The sequence below is a fragment of the Triturus cristatus genome, chromosome 5_1 (genome assembly GCF_964204655.1).
Source record: "Triturus cristatus chromosome 5_1, aTriCri1.1, whole genome shotgun sequence".
NCBI classification, from domain to species: Eukaryota; Metazoa; Chordata; class Amphibia; order Caudata; family Salamandridae; genus Triturus; species Triturus cristatus.
Window position 1 is genome coordinate 367,629,483 of NC_140587.1, and position 23,857 is coordinate 367,653,339.

The 23,857-nt window shown below is 44.7% G+C and overlaps 1 protein-coding gene across 1 annotated transcript in view; it reads right to left on the reverse strand.

Moving 5' to 3' along the window:
- The window catches only part of LOC146830898 (fibrocystin-L-like), a 1,500,901-nt gene that overhangs the window by 319,704 nt on the left and 1,157,340 nt on the right, over positions 1 to 23,857 (reverse strand). The window contains exon 57 of the mRNA XM_085605087.1: positions 20,063 to 20,104. Coding sequence (XP_085461213.1) covers positions 20,063 to 20,104 — 42 coding nt within the window. The remainder of the gene's footprint in view (positions 1 to 20,062; positions 20,105 to 23,857) is intronic.

Consider the following 23,857-nt stretch of genomic DNA (forward strand, 5'->3'; position numbering starts at 1 on the left):
AGCCATGTGTAGTTACATGTGCATGGACAGCAGGACTGCAATTAACAGCAATTGGAATAGGTTGCGGCTACACCATGGTCAGAAAGAGCAAAGGAAACAAAGCGCAACACAAAAATTGGTTATCCTTTTAAACATTCAAACTTGAATAATAAGCAGAAATAGGTGCTTCCTAAACACTGTGGAGGATGACCACCATATTTCATATAGAGCCACCATAATTCCATCTGACCTATCAAGAACTACCTGGATTTCCAAGGGTCGATCTGTAAGATGGGGTGATTAATCTAAGAGACCACTTTGGCCAAACCTTTAGGCACCAACAGTTTTTGGTAGCATCTCAAATGGAGCACTGAAAATAATACTCAAGCTATATTAAAATAATTCTCAATTCCAGTTTCCAGTGTCCAGTTCCTCATGGTGTGGTGAAGCAGAATTCTAAGGCTGTTGCGGTATTGGCGGTTGTGATTTTGAAGGTGTGACTATTAATAGGGTGAAAATGTTGTGGGTGTAGTGGTTAAGAGTGTCTTTTCTTTTAGGGTGTATGAGTGAGTCATTGAGTTGTTGAAGAAGAACTAGAGTTTCAGGCTATTTTGAAGTCAAAATATCCCAGAATAATAACAAAGTCTTAAACTTGTTTGCAGAGCTTTAGATATAGAGTGTGATGTACCATCACTTCCATAGGCAACAATAGGGACAAGCTGTTGTGATGTTAGTGGAACCTTATTGGGCAAACAGGGGGACCTGGATTGATATGTGTGATTTTTCGCTGGTCGAGAATTCACTTGCAAATGTAGTAAATTCTTGAGTGGTTTTAATACTTTATTTCCTTCAGTAGAGAGCTCTTCCCACAACTCTGTAGCATTTGTTGCCAATCCCTGAAAAGTGGGGTAGTACCATCTCTTTGGAAACAGGCCAAAGTTCTGCCACTTCTGAAGAAACCCACCTTAGACCCCGAGTCCCCCAATAACTTCAGACCTATATCCCTTCTACGTTACCCAGTAAAAATTATCGAACGATTTTTCAGTAAAACACTCCCTCTCTTTCTTACAGCTAACCACAAATTTTATTTATTTTATTTTACAGAGTTTTATATAGCGCAAACTTGACCCAAATTTGGTATCAAAGCGCTTTACATAGCACTAGTTGCACTACATGAGGACATGTTAATTTTTTTTTTTTTTGTTAGGCGCAGGGAGATTAAGTGATTTGCCCAGAATCACAGGATATTCAGCGTTATTGCTGAGACTTGAACCCAGTTCCCCAGATTCGAGGTCGACTGCCCTAGCCGTTAGGCCAACTCCTCTCCCCAGGAGATGGAATATGGAAGATGAGCAATTTCGCTTTCAACCAGGGCATGGAACCGAAACCGCCCAACTAACAGTCATGGACGAACTTAGAATGCGAGGTGACGAAGGTCAATCAGTCATACTGATCCTATTGGACATGTCGGTCGCATTCGATACGGTCAACCATAGAACTCTGATGAATAGGGTGGCTGCAAATGGAGTGGAAGGTACAGTAGCAAAGTGGCTCCAGTCCTATTTAACTGACAGACAATAGGCGGCAGCCTTATTCCACTTTCAATCTGAATTTGGAAACATTAAACGTGGTGTCCCTCAGGGCTCAGCAATCAGTCCCATACTTTTTAATACCTAAATGAGCCCACTGATTTCAATCATCAAGTCATACAAAGTTAACTCAGTGAATTATACACAACTTATTCTATCACTGGAAGGGGATCAATCATTGTCACTTGATAGCTTTCACGAGTGTATGCAAAAAACTGCAGGATGGCTCAAAGAGAACTCCCTGCAGTTTAACGGTGATAAAAACCAAGATCTTATGCTGCATGGCAACGAAAATCCCCAACCTTTTCCTGACTGATTTTTGGCACATCCGTTCAGACAAGCCCCCAATACCATCAGAGACAGTCTGCAATCTGGGTGTACTCTTTGAAAACAAACTCAGCCTTGAAGCCCAAGTTATCGAAACTGCGGGAATCTGCTATTCTATCATTTGAGAATTACGAATGATTATTCCTATTCTCCCTCTATCGGCTTAAGCCCTAGTGGTAAGAAGTGTCATCCGATTCCTAAGCTGATTAGGCTACTGTAATGCTCTACTATTAGTTGCTCCCAACTTACTAATTAATAGACTCCAAAGAGTCCAAACTATGGCTGTCAAGCTGTCCTTTAATAGACTGCACAGGTCATCAGCTTCCATGTCATTAAGGGAGCTTCATTGGCTCCGTCTGATGCAGAGGATACATTTCAAATCACTCTGTATCGTGTTTAAAGTACTACATGGGGCCGGGCGTGTCCCGCTACAAAACAAATTTAAATGGTACAATCCGAAGAGAAACCTATGATCTTCATCGGCCAACCTGGTAAGCAGATCCGGGACTAAAACAATGAGATTTGGAAGAAAAGGCTTAATGAATGGAATGAGCTTACGTTAACTTTGAGACAGACTGAAGATCTATTACAGTTCAGAAAGAGACTTAAAATATGGCTCTTTCCTAAGGAGTAAAACAGGCCGCCTGTCCTAACCCAGCAAGTGCTACTCGCTCAGGATTGTGTGTTGTAGCAGTAACCATGTGCAGTAACCATGTAATACAGCACCAGGATACCTGTTGGGTGACAGTGCGCTTGATAAGTAGTGTTAACATAAAATAACTTAACATATAAAAGACTACAGATGAATTTTATCCAGATGCCTGTGCATAACGGGTTGAGATATATCATGGGGATTATCTGTGCATGCTTTAGATGGGTGGAAACCTACCCAATGAGGAAAAACAACATTCTGACTGTAGCTAAAATGTTATTCGTGAACTCATTCTGAGATTTGGGATGCCAGTCCTTCTTGAGACAGATAGAGGAATACCCTTCAACAGTGAAGTGATGAACATGTTATTTGCTACTCTCCAGATTGAACAAAAGCTACATTACAGTTAAAGAACAGAAGCATCAGGTATAGGTAAATAAATTAATAGAACAACCAAATATAGATTGGTTAAAGTATGTGCTTCAACTTCACTGAAATGGCCAGATGCTTTACCCTTGGTGCTGATGAGCGTTCGAAGTATACCAGACAGGAAGACAGGATTATCCCCTCATAAGAGCTAATAGACTACATGCTGTGCCTGCAAGTGCGCTTGTTAATATCACAGATGATATGATATTGGACTACTGCAAGACAATGGTTGGTGTGGTTTGTCAGGTGCCAGCTGCCATTCAAGACCCACACCAAGAACTGTGCCACGACCTCAATCTCGGTGACTTGGTCATGATCAAGACGCACGTTCGGAAGACTTGTCTTGAACCCAGATGAAAGGGCCCCTTTCAAGTCATACTTACTACGAACTCTGCTGTTACATGTGCTGGAATTCCAAAGTGGATACATGCCTCACATGCCTCACACACCAAGAATGTGAGCAATCCAGAAGAAGTGCCCATGGTCTATGATTCAGAAAGAAGAGCTTTAGTGGTCGCACCACCAGTCGAGAGACCACCTAGATCTGCAGCACCTATTCGTAAACAGAGTGAAATACAAAGGGAAGAACGGGGTGGAGATTTGCAAACTGAGAGATAAATACAAGTGCCTGGAGTTACACAGAGTGGCACTCAAATCTCTGACAAAGACCAGGCAGAGACTGAACCCCACTCTGAAAGCATATTTGAATCAGAACAGAGGAACAAACAAGATCCCGGTGAAGGAACGCGAGCTCTGGGATAAAGAGAGTCTGCTGCCCTGCAGAGTGGCCCAGGAGTCTTGGGAAATTGAGACTAAGGAGAAGCTTATCAACAGCACAGATTCCAGAGACAGTGCATGAGAAGAGAGAAACAGAAGAGAAAGGTAATTGTGATTCAAATCATTATGTCCTAAGAAGGTCCGAAAGGACTCGAAAACCTTTAAGAAAATATTTGGCACCTGAATGGTGAGCAAAGAATGTCACTTTGGAAGATCTGTGCAATGTGAATCCTGAACTGTTAGAACCCCCTTCAACTGCGGAGACATTACTATTTGGAAAACTCGATTTGAAAGATAAAAACAAATTTGATGCAAATAGAAGAAAAACTATGAATTGTGCCTATTAGATGTTTGTTATTATAGTTATTTGTTTTACAGAAGACTAACCTAGGTCTGAGAAGAGAATTATAGAAGAATAGGGATAACATTGTAGAAAAACACAGAGTAAGGTTAAGGATTGTGTATTAGGTAACTGAGCAACTAAGGTCAAATAAAACTACTAGTGACTTAACAGCTTTAAAGAAGATCGTCTACTAAACCTTTACTGCAAGCTATTCAAATGCTGACTCAGAATGATGTGTTGCATTAGAAATAGGCGTAAATTGATCATGGGTGTGGTTTTTGTAATAGCAGTAATAATGATCCCAATAGTACTAATAGGTTTTTACCTAAAACCTGATTCAGAGCTATCATGCACAAATGACACTTGTACACACATACACAATATTAGAAATAGTAAATTCACAGAAATGTTTGTGAGTTACAAGAAAGGTGATTACTCTGCTAATGTATATTCTAGAATAGTACAGAATACACTAATGCCATAGATGTTAAGGATTGCTATGTTTGCGCTCACTTACCTACTTCTATTTCTGAGGAGGTCACATGTTATCATATACCTTTGTCTTCTGCAGTTTCTTGTAGTATTTTACTTTCAAGAGTTTGTAGGCAAGGACATTTCAAATACTTTTATTCTAATAATGTTTTAGTACTATTTACAGTGTCTTTAAAAAAAAGTGTGAAATTACACCCAGAAGCAAAAATTATGGATACTGCTTGTTATTATTTCTTCCTGCATACACCTGTGGATATGCTTATAAAAACAATTTGACCTGCTTAATGTGATCTGTGGAGAAGATTTGCATTATGGCTTTAGAGGAAAGATACATGAACATGAGAGAAGCTACAGACAGGAAAGGAGAAGTTTTACAGAATGTATGGAAGAAAGAAGAGAATGTATTTTGAAAGAAAATGGTTTATCCTAAACTCAGACTAGACAGCGGACACAAGGGGAAGGTTTGCTTTTAGAGTAAATTTTGCAGGGAGACAAAACCGTAATTCCAGGGGTTTATTACATCTCTGGACAAAATGCTTACTTCTTATGACTGACTGTGTATTTATAGAGCGCACTATTGCCGAGGTGTCTTGGCGTTGAGGTGTGTGCATACCAGAACAGCTGATGGATTTAGAGTTTGGAAAATAGCCAGGTTTTTATGTTTTTCCTAAAGAGCGACCTACTGGGCTGTAGTCGTAGCTGTACTGGGAGTGAGTTCCACAATTTTGCTGACTGGAGGGAGAAACCCTTTCCTCCCCACCTTACTCTTCTTATCTTGTGGGTGTGTACCAGTCCAGTGTTTGTTGATCTTAGGCAGCGAAGTGTCTCATAGGGGGGAAATAACGATTGTAGATCGTCGGCACCACCACCATATAGAGCTTTATGCACAAGGCAGAAGGCTTTAAAGTCTACCCGCCGTCGAACGGGAAGCCAATGGAGTCGCTTAATGCTGGCAGAGGTGGAATGATGTTTGGGTAGATTAAGCAGAACTCGTGCTGCCACATTTTGGAGTGTCTGGAGTTTGGAGAGTTGTCTTGCGCCAGCTCCTAGATATAAAGCGTTGCAGTACTCTACACTCGACAGGATTAAGGTTCCGACCACCGTTTTCCTCAAGGAGAGGGGGATGAAAGGAAGAATCGTATGCAGGACGTTCAGCGTAAAAAAACATGTTGAGGTCACTTGGTTTACTTGTGGAGCTAGCGTTAGGTCTTTGTCAATCAAGAAGCCTAGATTCCTTGCCTTAGGCACTGGTAGAGGGCATGCTCTGGATATACAGGGCCACCATAGTTGGCTCCATACTGATGGTTTCTGCCCGAACTCCACAACCTCGTTTTTTTCCGTGTTCAGTTTCAGGAAGTTAGAGTTCATCCAGGCCATCAGTGCTGTAAGGCAGTTTCAGAACCGTTCTGCTGTCATTTCCACGCTTTGTGTAACAGACACCACTAGCTGAGTGTCATCTGTGTACGACATCAGCTTGAGACCGTGGCTTTTTATTAGCCTGGCTAGTGGGGCAACATATACTTTAAACATAGTCGGGGACAAGGCCAATCTCTGAGGAACTCCCCCTGGGACTGTGAAATTTTCTGATTGCAGTCCCACCCAGTGAATGAATTGTTCCCTGGATGCCAGGAATGAGGTTAGTAGGGCTTTGTCACTAATGCCGGCAGCCTCCAACCGCATGGTTTACAGTGTCGAATGCTGCGGTAAGGTCGGGCAGTACAAGGACTGCCCTCCCACCTTCACCCATCACCTTGCGGATCTCTTCTGTTGCCATGATCAGGGCAGACTCAGTAGAGTGCCGCGATCTAAAACCATGCTGAGTGGAATCAAAGATGTTGTTTTGATCCAGATATTTTGTCAGTTCAGAGTTCATGGCTTTCTCCAATATTTTGGCGGGTAGAGGAAGGCAGGAGATTGGACGATAGTTTTTGGTCTCCAGGTAGTCGAGCCTGTTTGTTTTTAATATGGCCCATCAGGTGCGTGATGTACGGGGGCAGGGATCTAGGGAAGACCCGGACTTGGTCGGCAGCAATAGGTCTGGCACTTGTTCTTCCATTAACACAGAGTACTGAAATAGACTACATTGAGGTGCTGTGTCTTCCCTTCCTTCTTGGTGGTGCGTCTCAATGCGCTTCGACTATGTTCTGGAGTTCATTGTAGACGATCTGGAGCTTTTCTTGGAAGAAAACAGCCATTTTGTCTACAAAGTTTTGATCTGGTAAGAACAAAGTGTCCCGAGGGCATTTTGACAGCTCAGTGACGGTTTTAAATAGTTCCTTTGAGGAGTTAGTTGCTTCCTGAATTTTGGCGGTAAAAAATACAGTTTTAACTTGTTTTATGGCTTTTTTGTAGTCCTCTAAGGCTGTACTGTAACCATTCCTGTGAGCCAGGCTGTAATCTGATCTCCATATGCGTTCCTTACATCTGCATTTTATTTAGAGTTGTTTGAGTTCGGCCGTGTACCAGGGTGACAAGACTTGCCTTATCCTAAGGTGCTTTGTCACTTCCGGTGCCAGCTGGTTTACCGCTTGCCTAAGCCAATTGTCAAAGGTGGCGGCTGCTATATTGTTACCTGCAGATTAGGAGGGAACTTGCTATTTAGGCATACTAATTCCAAAGATATACCATGTTACAAGTTTGGATGCATTGACTTTATACCAGCACACAGACATAAATGTAGCCCAAGCAAAGGAGCTGGTTTAGCAGGAGACATATTTGGAGCAGTGATGCCACCTGTAGGAGTCATCCTAAATGATGTAAAGATCAGGAAAATGGCTTCTGTAGTTGACAAACTGGCACCCAGCACTTGTGGAGCTTTACTCTTGATTAACACTGAACTCGTTGCTATAAGGTCCATGATTTTACAGGACCATCTTGCTTCAGACATATTTGTCACTGAGAAGGGAGGAGCCTGTCACATGCAGTGCATACATAACAGACAAATGCAAGGAAGTTATTCAAACAACGTTTTAGAATAAATTTCGACTTCGATTTAGAATTGTATTTTAGATTGTGTTTAGTGTGCAGAAATGTTTTCACATAGAAAAATTATGCAAAGGAATAATGTGCTTGCTTTAAACATATTTGAAAAATAACATGAATAAATATTTTTTTGTACTGCTATCATAGGCCCAAGCCTTTTATTTCCACTCTGTCCATTGCTAAACATTTGTTTTTAGGACACTCTTTCCAGCACCAGCATTGTACTTAAAAATGTACCGACTTCAAGATTATGTTCTCTTTGCATTATCACACCATATTAGATTACTTTTAATAACTCAATGAACCGTGCTGTAAATTCATAATGAATAGACTACTAGAATGAATAATTATTGAGATATATTTATATATGCTTAACTAGGGCACTGTTGACAGATTTCTTTCAGTCCATCTGACTAGCCTTTTGTTTTCACAATGGGACACTGAACACAGCTCAATGCTACTGCAACAATCATTCCTATATCACTGATATTCTAACGGTTGCCACTGCAGCTGTGGGGAACTCTGCTGAGTTTCTAGAACAACTCTTTATGGGATGTTCTAGTCTTTATCTATGCTCCGCAAATCTTGCTCTTTCTAGAAGGGACTCTTCATGGGTGCTACCTTAAAGTATATTAGGTCCTTTAACCAGTTTAGTGACAGTTTCCTTTATGGAACACACTGTACTGATTTATGCTGTCACTAATTAACTTTTCATTTGTTTTTTCAGTAAACTGGACTACTCTGAATAAAGATGAACAAACCTACTAAATCATAAATTTAAATGAAGGTTTTGAGAAAGTCTCCAACCTCTCATCATTGACTGAATATTAAGGCTCGGGAAGTTGATGATATATGCATGACCAGTGTTTTTGTTCCATGTCCATTTGAAATACAGTGGCAAAGGGCCATCCGACCTGTAAAGCGCCATCTGGATTTCCAAGGGTCAATCTGTAAATTGGGGTGCTTAATCTAATAGACCACTTTGACCAGTCCTTTAAGCGCCAACACTATTAAGCATTCATGCAATTTCACAAAATGCTGCTCTATATAAACTCAGAAGGTACTTGAGTGCCTACGTTGCTAACTGAGGATCAATACGAACGGAGATAGTCTGAAGTTGTCCACTTGACCACATTGTGAAATTTGCAATAATTGTGAGCATATTCCAAGTTCCCAATCAATTAATGGACATTTAGGGTCCCTCACATTAAGGTACATTTACATGTGTAGACTTACTCACATGTAAACGTAGTGCTACTCCTTAGAAGTAATTTTATATTTTTTGCTATTCACCATTTCCAAGTATAAATTTACTACTAGGTTCAGACTCAAATGTACCTACCCCTTCAAAACAGGGGATGGAGCATGATAGAACTGAAGACCTCTGACGTTCGTGGTCAGTGTCACTGCTCTCCCCCCACGCATCTCCACCGTTAATGCTCTGCCCTTGAGCCCAAGCTCCTTCAAGGTAGGTGTTCGAGGCCCTCCTCCACCCGCAGGCTCGTGCCTGCGCCTCATCGCTGATGGTCTAGTGGAAGAGCACCCTGCTCTTCTGCTACCCCTCTTTGTTCTGTGTCCTCTTTGACTTTTTCTCTTTTTTGCCCCTTTGTCTTTGCCATTCCTCTTTGCCTCTTTCTCTTGTTGCCTCTTTCTCATTGCCTTTTTCTCATTGCCTCATTCTCATTTTGCCTCTTTCTCATTGCCTTTTTCTCTGTCTCTTTCTCTTTGCCTTTTCTCTTTTTGCCTCTTTCTCTTTCTCTTTGCCTTTTCTCTTTTTGCCTATTTTCCCTCTTGCCATCCTCGGCCCCTCTTCACGCGCTCTCTGCCACTGCTGCCCTCACAGTCCCTCCTCCAAGCATGTCGCTCCCACCTCCTAGATGATCGCCCTCCTCTGACCCCTACTTAAATGCGGCCACTTCTCAGCCACGTCAAAGGCGCCCAAAGGCAAGCCCGCTTGCACCCATCTGCGACCCGACCATGACCAATGGCAGGGACCCTGGTCCCCTGACTCAATGCCGCTACAACTCCAGCACTCTCCACACACTCAACCAGGACACAATAACAACTGCCAGCTCTCAACACCAAGCAACACCCAAGGCCTGCTCTCCTGGCCAACACTGCTGCCGCACCTTCCCCCAACTCCGGATCCCAGCAGCAACCCCCAGCCCATCGGACACCAGCCCCCCAAAACCACTGAGTTGCATCCTCCTCAACATACGCTCTCTGCACAAACATGCAGTAGAAATATGGGACCTCATCAACACTCACACGCCCGACGTCGCCTTCCTCACAGAGACCTGGACTAACACCAGCTCCGCATCCGACATCGCAACTGCCATCACCAACAGATACAAGATCCATGAGAAAAGACCGCCCCAACCGCCCAGGAGGAAGCCTCACATTCATCCACAAAAGCACCCTCCGATTGACAACCACCGACTCGTACAACACCTCTCCCCCATGGAACACATCCATTCCAGATCCAGACCAATGCCAGAACAACGCTACATAGAACACTCACCTACAGGCCACCTGGCCCTCACTCCTCATTCACCAACACCATCACCAACCTCATTGCACCCCACGCCCTCACCTCTACAGACTAAATACCACTCGGAGACCTGAATGTCCGCTTGGACAACCACAGTGACCCCAACACCACCACCCTACTAGAGAACTTCACCAACATAGGGCTGAAGCAACTGGTCTCTGCCCCCACTCACACAGCGGGACACACCCTCAACCCATCTTTGCAGGAGCAAACAACATCTTCAGCCACACCACGGAACTGCTCTGGATGGACCACGACTGCATCCATTTTTCCTTTAATAAACCCACTGCACACAAGCATGTGTACTGCCTCCCATGCAGAATCTGGAACAAAGTCTCTGAAAAACACCTCACCTCCTTCCTCACCTGCACTCCACCCCCAAACATGACAGATGCCAACACCACAGCAAGCAACCTCCACCAATGGATCTCCAACCGTGCCAACACACTTGCCCCCCTCCAGAACACCAGAAGACCTTTGACCTTCATGGTCAGTGTCACCACTCTCCCCCACGCAGCTCCACCATTAAGGCTCTACCCTTGAGCCCGAGCTCCTTCAAAATAGGTGTTCGAGGCCCTCCTCCACCCGCAGGCTCCTGCCTGTGCCTCATCGCGGGTGGTCTAGTGGAAGAGCACCCTGCTCTTCTGCTATCCCACTCTGTTCTGTGTCCTCTTTGCCTTTTTCTCTTTTTTGCCCCTTTCTCTTTGCCTTTCCTCTTTGCCTCTTTCTCTTTTTTTTCCTCTTTCTCATTGCCTTTTTGTCTTTGCCTCGTTCTCTTTATGCCTTTTCCTCCTTGTCTCTTTCTCTTTGCCTTTGTTCTCTTTGCCTCTTTCTCTTTGCCTTTTCTCTTTTCGCCTCTTTTCCCTCTTGCCATCCAAGCTCCCTCTTCGGTGGCCACTTCTCAGCTGCATCAAAGGCACCCAAACTCAAGCCTGCCTGCACCCGTCCGAGACCTGACCATGAGCAACGGCGAGGACCCTGGTCCCCCGACTCACTGCCGCTACAACTCCAGCACTCTCCACACACTCAACCCAGGACACAATAACAACCGACAGCTCTCAACACCGAGAAACACCCAAGGCCTGATCTCCTGCCGACACTGTTGCCAAACCTTCACCGAACTGCGGATCTCAGCAGCAACCACCAGCCCCGAAAAACCACTGAGCTGCATCCTTCTCAACGTACGCTCTCTGCACATACACGCAGTAAAAATCTGGAACCTCATCAACACTCACCAAAGCCAGCTCCGCACCCGACATCGCAACCACCATCACCAACGGATACAAGATCATGAGGAAAGACCGCCCCAACCACCCAGGAGGAGGCCTCACCATCATCCACAAAAGCACCCTCCGATTGACAACCACCGACTCGTACAACACCTCTCCCATGGAACACATCCACTTTCATATCTAAACCAACCCCATAACAACGCCACGCAGAACACTCGCCTATTGACCACCTGGTCCCCATTCCTCGTTCACCAACATCATCGTCGGCCTCAGCGCAACCCACGCCCTCACCTCTAGGGACTACATACTACTCAATGTTAGAACCGGGGTCTCTAGTTGGCAGAGGTAGGTACCTTTTACCAAATAGGGACCCTAGCTTGTAGTCGGGGTAAGGGGGTACACTTCTAAAATAACCCCTGCTCACCCCCTTGGCAGCTTGGAACGAGCAGACAGGCTTATCTCAGAGGCAGTGTGTGAAGCATTTGTGAACACATACAGTAATACAATGAAAACATTACAAATGGACACCACACCAGTTTAGAAAAATAAGTAATCTTTACTAGACTTAATACAAGACCAAACGTCAAAAATCCACAATACTGTACTCCAAAATAGACTTTTAAATGGTAGGAAATAGCTTAGTTCAATGTAGATGGTAAATGCAACACTTTACTCTCAAAGTACTTTGGATGCATCACGCAATACAAACAAAAGAGTTGCAGAAAAGGTGATGCGTCGGTTCCTTGCTTCAGGGGAGGTGATGCGTCGGTTCCTTACTGCAGCGCAGGGGAGGTGATGCGTCGGTTTCTTACCGGAGAGGAGGTCATGCATCGGTTTCTTACTGTGATCCGGTGTGATGCGAGAAAATGGCATCTTCATGGGATGCGACAACGTTGGATACGATGCGTGCACGTCCAACGGGTGTGCGGCGAACTCAGTAACTTCTGAGCCGTGACAGTTCCTGTGACACGCTTCTCCGGTGATGCGCTTGCGACCTCTGCGTCAGTGACTCGCTTCTCCGGTGATGCGATGTGCTTCGTCGAAGATGCGACGGTGAACAGCTGCAGCGGCGGCATGCTTCTTCGGCGATGCAATGGCAACTGCTGCGGCTGTGACACGCTTCTTCTCGTTGCGTCGCGCTTCCAGCTCCCAGCGACTCGCAGTACTCTCAGAGGGCCCAAACAGCAGCAGGCACCTCTCTGCAGGCAGAGTTCCACAGCCAGGGAATTCAGGGGGAGCTGGTGTTGAAGTCTTGTATCCCTGAGACTTCAGGCAGGAGGCAAGCTCAGTTCCAGCCCTTGGAGATTCTTCTTCAATATTGCAAAAGTGCACACAAAGTTCCTTTTCTCCTTTCCTTGGCAAATAAAGTAACCACTTCAGGCCAACCCCAACAGCACAGCACTGGGGCAGTCTCCTCCTTTAGATTCCTTGGTTCTTCTCCTTCTCTAAAGTTCTGGGGTCTTGGACCCCCCCTTTTATACACCAAAATCCTTTGTCTCTGAAGGCAGAGAGTGTCTGTACCTAGTCCAACCCAGTTCTGTGCAGTCCAGGAGCACTTTGTTTACAGGACTCCTTCGTTCCTTTGACTGTGTGGGCCAGGGACATCAGATGCACCACAGGAGGTGAAGCCAGCATTGTGGAAGGCATGCACAGCCCTATTCAAGCCCAGGTGCAACTCCTCCCACCACCCTACATGCAGATAGGTCTATTCAGCCCTGTGCTGACTCACCCTGTCTCCTGGAATCCCCCCCAGCCCCTGTCACTGACAAACCAGACATGGAACACACAACCTAGCAGAGGCAGGCTTGGATGGTTAGGTAAGAAAATACCTACTTTCTAAAAGTGGTATTTTCAAACACAGAATGTTAAAGCCAACTTCACTAAAAGATGTATTTTATCATTCTGAGCTCAGGCATACTAAACTCGAATTTCTACCATGTTCCCTGGGTCAGTTAGGATTATAAGATGGTATAACCAAACTGCTCATTCTGGCCTATGAGGAACAGGTAGCCTTGCTATAGTGAAAAATAAAATTGGCTGTAATTCACTATCATGACATGCCACACACATCAGGGCATGTCCTACCTTTTACATACAATGCACCCTGCCCTTGAGCCTACCTTAGGGGTGACTAATATGTAGAAAAGAGAAGGTTTAGGGACTGGCAAGTTGGTTCAATGTCCAAGTCGACATGGCAGTCACAGACTGCACACAGGCTCTGCAATGGCAGGCCTGAGACCCACTTTACAAGCTGCTTCTGTGGGTGGCACAACGAGTGCTGCAAGCCCACCAGCAGCATTTGATTTACAAGCCCTGGGCACACATGATGCACTGTACTAGGGTCTGACAGGTAAATCAAATGAACCAATCATGGAGTCACTAATCCATTACAATACTTTACAATAGGGAGCACTTGCACTGTGGCACTGAATAGCAGTGGCACAGTGCCCAAAGCATCTAGACCAGCAAAACATACAGCAAAAATACTGGAGGCAACAGCAAAAAATGGAAGGGAGACCCACGCCAATGGTGCCAGGTCTAACACTCGGTGACCAGAACTTCCACCTGCACAACCACAGCGACCCACGAAGAATCTGCAACAAAGTCTCTGAAGAACATCTCACCTCCGCCCTCTCCTACACTCTACCCCCAACCACGATAGACACCAACACCGCGGCAAGCAACCTCCACCAAGAGATCTCCAACTGCTCCAACACACTCGCCCCCTCCAGAACACCACAAGATGACATAACAAGAAAGCTAACTGGTTCACAAAGGCACTCAAAGAATCAAAGCAGTCCTGCCAGTGACTGGAAAAGACGTTGAGAAACGGCAAAACCCCAGATGCACGCTCCACCTACAAAGCAGCCACAACGACACATCACCAACTCAACAAATTCACAAAGAAAAACTTCCTCCAAGACAGAATCCTCTCCAATGCCCATAACCCCAAGGAACTCTTTGCCATCATACAGGAATTATGCAAACCCAACATTGAAACAACTGACATTCCTCCCTCCCAAGACCTCTGCAACAGACTCAACTCCTTCTTTCACCTCAAGATCAAGATGCTCTATGACAACTTCGACGACCAAGACCTCTCCACCACCCCAAACCCCAGCAACACCACCCAACAGAACCTTCTTACCTGGACCCCACTCATGAGAGAGGACACCCTAAAGACCATGAGGAGCATCCAATCCAGAGCCGACATCCAAGGAATGGCCCTAGACCGGTTACGATCATTCCTCACAAAACACAGTAAAGTAGACTCCCACCCTCCCCCTCAGAACCGACAGATATCAAATGCGGAGTACTCTGAGGATCCTCCCTCAGCCCCACCCTCTTCAATGTCTACATGTCCTCTCTCACAACCATCATCAGAAACCACAGTCAACATTGTCTCCTACGCCGATGACACCCAGCTCATCCTCTCCCTCACCAAGGAACCCAACATCACCAGGCACTACTTTAAAGAAGGGATGAAAGCTGTTGCAACCTGGATGAGCTTTAGCTGCCTGAAACTCAACTCTGAGAAAACCGAAGTCCTCATCCTCAGATCCAACCCCTCCGCATGGAGTGACACCTGGTAGCCCCCTGCCTTTGGAAACCCATCCACCCCAACGGACCATGCACGTAGCCTCAGAATCATACTAGACTCACCATGAATCACCACATCAATGCTCTCTCCTCCCCATGCTTCAACACCCTCTGCATACTACGCACAACATTCAAGTGGATCCCTGACTCCAGGAAAACGGTCACTCACACACTCGTCACCAACAGACTGGACTACGACAATGCCCTCTATGCCGGAATAAACAAAAACTCCTCTGCAAACTCCAGACCATCCAGAACACCGCAGCCAGACTCGATATCTCATGGCACAACCACATCACCCAACACCTCAATGACCTCCCCTGGCTCCCCGCTGAAAGAAGAATACGTTTCAAGCTGCTCATGCATGCCTACAAGGCCCTTCACAACACCAGGCCCCAATACCTCATCGAACTCATCTCCTTCCATGCCCTCAAGAAAAACCCCCACTCATCCAACCTCTCCCTAGCCATCGTCACATGCTTTTACAGGACCAGATCAGGTAGAAGGTCCTCCTCCTACCTCACAGCCAAGACCTGGAACGATCTCCCCCTTCACCTGCGGCGAAGCCTGACACTACACCAATTTAGTAAGGACCTCAAGACCTGTCTCTTCGAATGACCCTAACAGTGAGTAGTGCGCTCTACAAAACCCTGATTGATTGAATTTAAAAGTTACTCCTAGTAGCTTTTCACAATTAGGTGAAGGGTTCTGTTCAGGGAGGGGATCTCCCTGTGGTGAAGTATAGTAAAAAATAATAAAGTGTAATATTTGTTTAAAAAAACTATTTAATGGTTGTTCAAATATTTGGAACAAATGTAGTACCTCACACAGGTGTGCAGCTTATGGTTTGCATGGTTGATGAGTCAGTTACTGATTATGGTCCTAACCATAACTTGCACATTTCAGTGTTTTTTGTTGTTTTAAAACATAACACATTAACTGTGTGTTTTCAGGAGAATTTATCAGTTTATGGGTAAAATCAACCATAACTTCGCTGTACTCTTTTAATCTTATACCTCATCCAAGAGTTCCCTGTGCCCAACTATGCACGGTATCCAACCCCTGCAGTGCACAGCTTTTGGCCATGCTCAGCGGGGTGGTTGTATGCCGCGCATGTTGTCCACTTGACCTGGCCTCCAGCTAAACCCTGCGCCCAACTAGCCAAAGATAGCTAATCCCTGCTGCACAAAGCCTCTGGCTTGGCTCAACGGAGCATGGCAGCAGCACCTGCCTGATGGCCAGGCCTGCACCCAAGGCTCGGAGGACAGCCAAGTCCCACTACACAAGACCTCAGTATCCTGCCTCTGGCAAGGCCCTGTCAAGCCATCCAACCAGCCACAGGTAACCAACCTCCACTGTGCCCAACTGTCCATGAAGTTCTAAACCTAGCTGCACATGACATAATCCGGACAGGCCTTGCACACATCTACTATGGGTGGCCAACCGTGCTGTGCATGGACTTCATCATTTCACAGTAGAGTTTGTTTGCAAGCAAGGCACTGCATCCAACTGGCTGGGTGCAGCCAACCCCTGTCGCAGATGGCCAGCAGGGGTTTGCTGCAGGCAATGAAGTGGCTAAGCTGTGCTACCAACCCACCCTGTGTGGCCACTGCCTTGTGGGACCATTGATCGAGTGTAGTAGTAGGCACAGAATACTTTCCGCACTTATGTTTTTTACTGAATTCACTGACTCTGATGGATTCGCGGATTTTACACAATCCCTGGGTCCGGGGATCTTGCATGGGATTTGTGAATCCTGCAAAATAAATATTTTTTTATATATATTTTAATGGCAGTGGTCCCTTTGGACTCCCCCCTACATGGGACAGGGACTCACCCAGTTCCCATATGCTCATTTGTGTTTCAGATTTCACAAAACAGTGCTCAGTGCAGCATATCAGTAATGTCAGACAAAATAGAAATGTTTTTGTGCTGGCCAGCCAAAGAGAATGTGGCAGATTTATGAATCTGTAACTGTATCTGCAATGCATTCTGGAAGAAAATGCTCCCTCCTTCAGTGGTGTGACTTTATTTTTTTACTGGATTCATGAATTCATGGATGATCCACGTATTAGCAGTTCCATATCTCTAAACTTTAACTTCTTCATGCCCAACCTGAGAACGTTTTAAAATGCTAATTCTACGAAAGCTTCTGAATGGATTTACACCACCTTTAGCAAAGTTACTTCAGTGAGCAAAGTTTCATGGCAAGTATGGTGGAATTCAATTCAGCTGTTTTTTGCAATATTGAAGAACTGAGAATGCTATTGGAATTAGAAAGGGAAATTGCACTTTTAAAATGCCTAGCCCCATTTCCCTTGCTTGACAGATCTGCAAGAAAAACAACACGAATAACCCAAAGTAAGGTTCTTTTTATTTGACCAGTTATTTGAAGTTTGATCAAAAAGCAACACAGTAATCTAGAAAGCAAAAAATATATATTTCATATGTTCCTATGGAGTTTCTGACTCAACCATGACTACACTGGTGCTATTGCTTTCCGTGTAATATAACTTCAACATTACTTCATTGTTACATCAGAAACTTGATATTGTGTGAACTAAGTCCAAGTGGCGGGATGAACTTTTACCAGGGGGTGGGTGGGCGAGCGCACACACATACACACACGCACACACACGCACACACACACACACACACACACACGCACACACACCCACACACACACACACACACACACACTCATGCACACACACATCCATTCACAACATTCACTCCCAAATATTCACACAGGCATGCACCAAACGCTAAACAAAAAATCATAATTACCTGCACAGCTCTTCCTCTGAGATCCTAGGAGGGTTGGGATTTCTTCCTTCCCTCACTGGTTGATCCAAGATCAACCAATGAGGGAAGACGGAAGTCCAAAGCCTTGGAGTTCCTAGGAGGGATGGGGCTTCTACCTTCCCTCATTGGTTGACCTCAGGTTAGCCAATGAGGTAAGGCAGCAGTCCCTCACTCGTCACAGAGTGGGATGGGGTCAGTGAGACTGCTGATCCCACCCCACTCTGTGACGAGGTGTCCGTGATTGTCACTCAGCCCTGGGCACTTCAGGGCTTAGAGCTGAAGCACCAAGTTTCAAGGCTGTCAGAGACACTCTCCCTTGTCATGAGGGGGAATTCCCTTAAGGTGCTTTGCCAGGCTGAAGATATCACACCCACAGGAGCTGTGACTTCTTCAGCCAGGCACAATTCAGCTCAGACAGCCTGTAACCTGCACATTGAGAGCATATCTAGCTCTTGGCTGCCTGACCTGAAAATAGAGAGTGTCTGTTAGGCTGACATTTCCTCAGCCTGACATACATTCTTTAAGGTGAGGGGGCATGGACCCTCATCCCTTTAGGAGGGGCCACAGCTGCTAAGCCCAAGGAGAGCAGAGTGCTACATCAGGAAACATTTTTCTGTCAGCAAGAGCATCTCACACTTAAATTGCAGCACAAAGTTCTGATGTGAGTGTGAGGTTCAGCTGACATCACATTACAAATAACAGAATATACATATTTTTCAAATCTATATGCATATGGATTCAGAAAAATCATTCTGCACGCATATAAGGATGCATGCACACAAGGATTTCGGTGAGAGCAAATCCAGTCCTGTTTGGAGTTGAGTACAAACACTCTCTACTGACTGCCCTTCCTAAATATCCTTTAGCTTCTCTTAAATCAGTGCTGCTGCCAGCAGCTTGTTTAGTCACTGAAGGTAGCAAATTTTACCATATAACACCAGTGTTACTTATGACCCAATTGTTACCCATTGAATCAAGATCTAGTTTTAGGACAACATGTATAACACAAAAGGATATCTGCAAGGCCACTCCTTGATACCAGACCAACAAACTAATCCTATCAGGTGGGCAACACTCTCTTTACAGTGCAGGAATGCTTCTTCAAAATTCTGCCCTATACGGCATCATACTTTTTTCAGATAGTGTGACCAGAATCTGTAGCTCCCACCTGCCTGCTTTACTCATCACCAAATGCTTGGCAATAATCAAGAAATATCTTACTCTTCCAAAACTCCCAGGGTTTATCTAAATGTGCTTCTTTATACATGCATGCACCTAATTTTCCTCTGAGAATTTTCATTCAGGTCTGGCGGCAGACATAGCAGCAGGACATAGGCAGATGAATGTGTGACTATAAGACGGCACCAGCCCGCATCTACTGCATGACCCTAAATGAAACATCTCAGATGAAAATCCTCTGAATAAGGAAACACAGAGAGGTGAGAGCCCTAGGCCTCACATTTTACACAGAGTGTGTGCTTGAGTAACATGCAGGGAAATTGCCGAGACAGCCCTGACAAAGGCCCCAGACCCAATTGGGCTCTTGGTGAGGGCCGAAACATGTTGGCAGAAAAGTGAGGGTATAATTAAAGAATAGCCATTCAATAGATACCTCAATATATTTGGTTTTAACTTATACCTCAGGTACCCACCGAATAAAATAGTAATTAGGATATACCTTGAGGTACTTTTAACATATCACCTATCTGGGTCCCTGCATATCCAGTTTTGCTTTATCTAGGAACTCCCATTACCAACTATGATTGAGCCCACCCTGGTAGTGTCATCTGACCAGGGTGTGGATATGCGCCAATGATGAAGCATGTCACGATACTCCAAAATCTTTGGATACCCCATCAGAAGGAAATTTTCAAGCAGAGAGTACACCTGACATCCTATTATTAAGAGAGAATTGGATATAATTCCAAACAACTCCTGTTCTATCAGTTGCCTATGTGATTTAAATGTTTTCAATCTTTAACAGTCAGGTTCACCAACAGTCATTTACTCTTCAATCTCAGCGCACACGAGCGCTTAGCTGTGAGCTTCACAGACGCGTAGGTCCTTAAACACGTTTGAAGAGTGCAGAATCCGCTTGGCTGTATATCACAACAGTAGCGTACAAATTTACATTTGACATTCCCAAATAGGTCTGTAGACCAGTGAAGGGGATTCCTGATCCACCTACCAACAGCTGAACAAAACATTACAGTCTAATGGATGCCTGACAACAGGCGCCAAAAAGAACACTTGAAGGGAGGAAGGGTCAACATTGAAGCTTTTGACCTGGAGCAAGGTACTTACTTTAATTCAACTCCCGGTGGCTGGGGAATCAAGGGCTCTTCACTAAAAAAAATAAAAAAAGAGAAAACAGGTTAGCAATATATTATCTTCAAATGTATGGTTCCCCCATAATTTGGTAAAATGGTGCTACATGACTAATTAACTTTAAATTAGTTACTTACAACTGCATTAGTAAAATGCATCCCTAAAAATTCAGCCAAGTAAATGTCAGCCTCCAGGGTCGTGTTGACATAATAATATAATATAATAAACTTTATTGCTTGATTAAAAAAAAAAAAACCTTTTTGCAATCCACTACATTATGAAATGACATGTGTCCAAGTAGATAAGCAGCACATTTTGTGTAAAAGAAAGATTTGATTGAATACATTAAAAAGTTACGATATTACCATAAGACTGCACAGGGTCTAAAAGTGGCATTCAGTTCAACCAGTAAAGTGCATTAAGTAACATAAAAAAGTACAGCCTATCAAGTTTGGAGTCCGTTCTCCATCAAATATTACTAAAACAAATACAAGTTTCTATAAAATTGTTTCAGAAAAGTCTTGGTTTGGGCTGATTTCGGGTTCAGTTTGAGAAATGGTGGAGGGTAGTGCCTTCTTAATTGGTCCACATCAGTGAAAAATCCACGTCAAAAACATGATTTCGGGTTCAATTAACCTCACCACTCACGGGCAGCATCCCAAATAGGTTTCTGATCAAGATTACAATTTTTGGGTCCCTTTCGTTATTCTTTTCCCGGCCTGATCCATGAACCTTACCAGGGTCGTGTTGACATGCAATGCAAAGAGGTTCTCAGTGTATCGTTACAAGAAGTAACCAGCATTCATCCAAGCCAAAAAAAAAAACACACAGCTACTGCCTCATCTACACTCCATATTTAATGTGAAAGAAGTATTAAAGAGGGACAGGAAATAAGTAACGATTTACATGAGACAGTTCATTTGGCACTGCTCATGTAAACCATATTTGTCTTAACTTATAGAAGATTCAAATGATGAGTTTGTGTCCACAATCATTTTAATTAATGTGACTATGGTACCTGGTGGATGTCCGGTATTGGTTTAATATAACCTTATAGCCCGTTGCCTAGGGCAATACCCGTTGTTAAAGGCCATGAACCCAAGTTAAAGACAAGAACCGCAGACAAGGGCCTATATCAAGGGAGCCGTCCATTAAGAACTGGTGTAGCCTAAAGCAGAAGGGGTATACAGCTATTAGAACATTCCACTTACTGAGGGTAGAATGTTCTGAATTATAAAGGGAGAAACAGACAGAGAATCAGTGAAAAGATAAACGCAGAAGGTTTATTCCAGTCAGTATCAGCCCTAAGCCACTTCATTGTCTTCAAAAGAACTCAAAATATTCTAATGTTCTAATACCAGGTGGAAGTCAATGCTCATATACAAATGCTGAGGGACAATACTGCGCTTGTGCCTGATGGTGCTTATTATTGTTATAGAGAGTCTGGTGGTTATTAACATTGCAATTGTATCAGAAAGGGTTAACTTGGTACATTAATACTATAGTGCATAATGCGAGTAAGCATTGGTAATGTGCCTTATGGTAGTCAATACTTGTGGGTAACATTATAGTTAGTTAAACTCAGCACAGGTTAAAAGCAGTGCAAGCTTTACTCTGGTACAGTTCATGTTCAATACAGGAAGGATGTAAGCTTATGACACAGACAAAGCTAGTATAGAAATTGTAAAAGAAAGTCAATATCAGAGGCAGGGGCCTAGTAGGAGGCCTCCTAACCTATACGCCAAATTAGAAGTGGCCCACATTTGATAACCAGGACAGCTTTAAACTTGTAAAGATGAGCAGTATTGGTGTTTTGCAAAAAAATGGCAATTGAATGCATTTCTACTTGCTGCGGGCAATGTGTGTAGTGATATCAAAGAAATCTACAGTAAAACCAAGCCCACTGAAACAATGATAGATCTGTAAGAAACATTAGTTAGTTATAGATTCCTTACCTTAGAATTACCCCCAGGCGTCAGACCGGATCCGGAAAGTTTTTTCGTGAGCAGTAACTCTGCGCGTCAGAAGGTGGTGTCAATCGGCTCCGCGTTCATCGTCAGCATCGTGGTCGCCGGGATGATGTCGCGGCAGCTACTTAGACGCTGTCCCTGCATGCTGACGTCAGTTCTGTACACAACTTTTGGCGCCAGAAACGCAGAGTCATGCAAGACACTAACAATTGGTGCACAAAACTAGGGCCCTGAAAGGATGTCCTTAACGCTAGAAATCAATTCACAGAACGGGGAGGATGGGCGGGGCGGTAAGGAATCTATAACTAACTAATGTTTCTTACAGATATATTGTTACCGAAGGTAAGTAACTTGTGCATCTGAAAGAAACACGTTAGTTATAGATTCCTTTCCTTAGAATAGATGCCCCAGCAATACCAACCCCGGTGGTGGGTCTGCGAACCAAGATCACACCAAAAAGTCCAGGAGAACAGAACAGCCAAAGAAGCCATCTCTCCGGACTTGGCTGTCCAGGCAGTAGTGTTTGGTGAACGTGTGGAGCGATGCCTACGAGGCCGCCTGACAGATGTCATTCAGAGGCACTCCTCTTCCCAAGGCAGTAGTGGCTGCCATCGCCCTGATGGAGTGAGCACGTAGACCCACTGGAGGCTCATGTTTAGCTAGAGAGTAACAAGCCTTAATACACAACACGACCCATCGAAAAATGGTGCATTTGTGTAAGACCCAAACCTTCTTTGCACCCACGTAGCCAACAAAAAGTTGATCATCCACCCGGAAGTATTTTGTGCGATCCAGATAGAAGGAGAGGACATGTTTTGGGTCCAGACGGTGGAGCCTCTCTTCTTCCTTTGAAGGATGCGAGGTGGTAAGAAGGTGGGCAAAGTAATGGTTTGCTCGATGTGGAAGGCTGTGACCACCTTAGGAAGAAAGGATGGATGGGTCCGGAGAACCACATTGTCTGAATGAACAGACAGGAAAGGAGTCTTTGAGGAAAGAGCCTGGAGTTCACTCACCCTTCTAGCAGAAGTGATGGCTACTAGGAAAGCAGTCTTAAGAGTCAAGAGATGAAAAGGACAGTTATGAAGAGGCTCAAAGGGAGCGCACATTAAGTAAGTTAGTACAATACTCAAGTTCCACTGAGGCATAACAAAAGGAATTGGAGGAAAGAGATGTGTTAAGCCTTTCAAGAAATGGTTAACTACCTGGGACTTGAAAAGAGAAGGCTGATTGGGCAGCTGAAGGAAAGCAGAGAAGACTGAAAGGTAGCCCTTGATAGTGCCCAGAGCAGAGCCCTGCTGGGCTAGAGAGAAGGAACAAGAGTACTTCAGAGAGAGGGGCAGAAAGAGGATCCACAGCCTTTGCTGTGCACCATGCCACAAATTTGTTCCACCTGCAGGCATATACCGTCTTTGTGGAGGGACGCCTGGCTGCCAAGATTATGTCACATACTTCGGGAGGCAGACCAAAAGACGTCAACTGCTGCCGCTCAATCTCCATGGATGGAGGTGGAGACTGGACAGGTTTGGGTGGAGGACCATCCCCTGCTGCTGTGACAGAAGATCCTCCCGAGGAGGCAGACGGATCAGAGGATTGATGGCCATGTTGAGCAGCTCGGGATACCAAACGCTTTGTGCCCAATCCGGAGCCACAAGAATGACTTGGGCCCAGTCACGCCTGATCTTCTTCAGCACTCTGGGCAGAAGTAGTTTAGGCGGAAAGGTGTACTACAGGGTAACTAGTCACAATATCGAAAAAAAATATTGACTGGACAGAATATCGAATTGCAAAAATATAGTGGTTT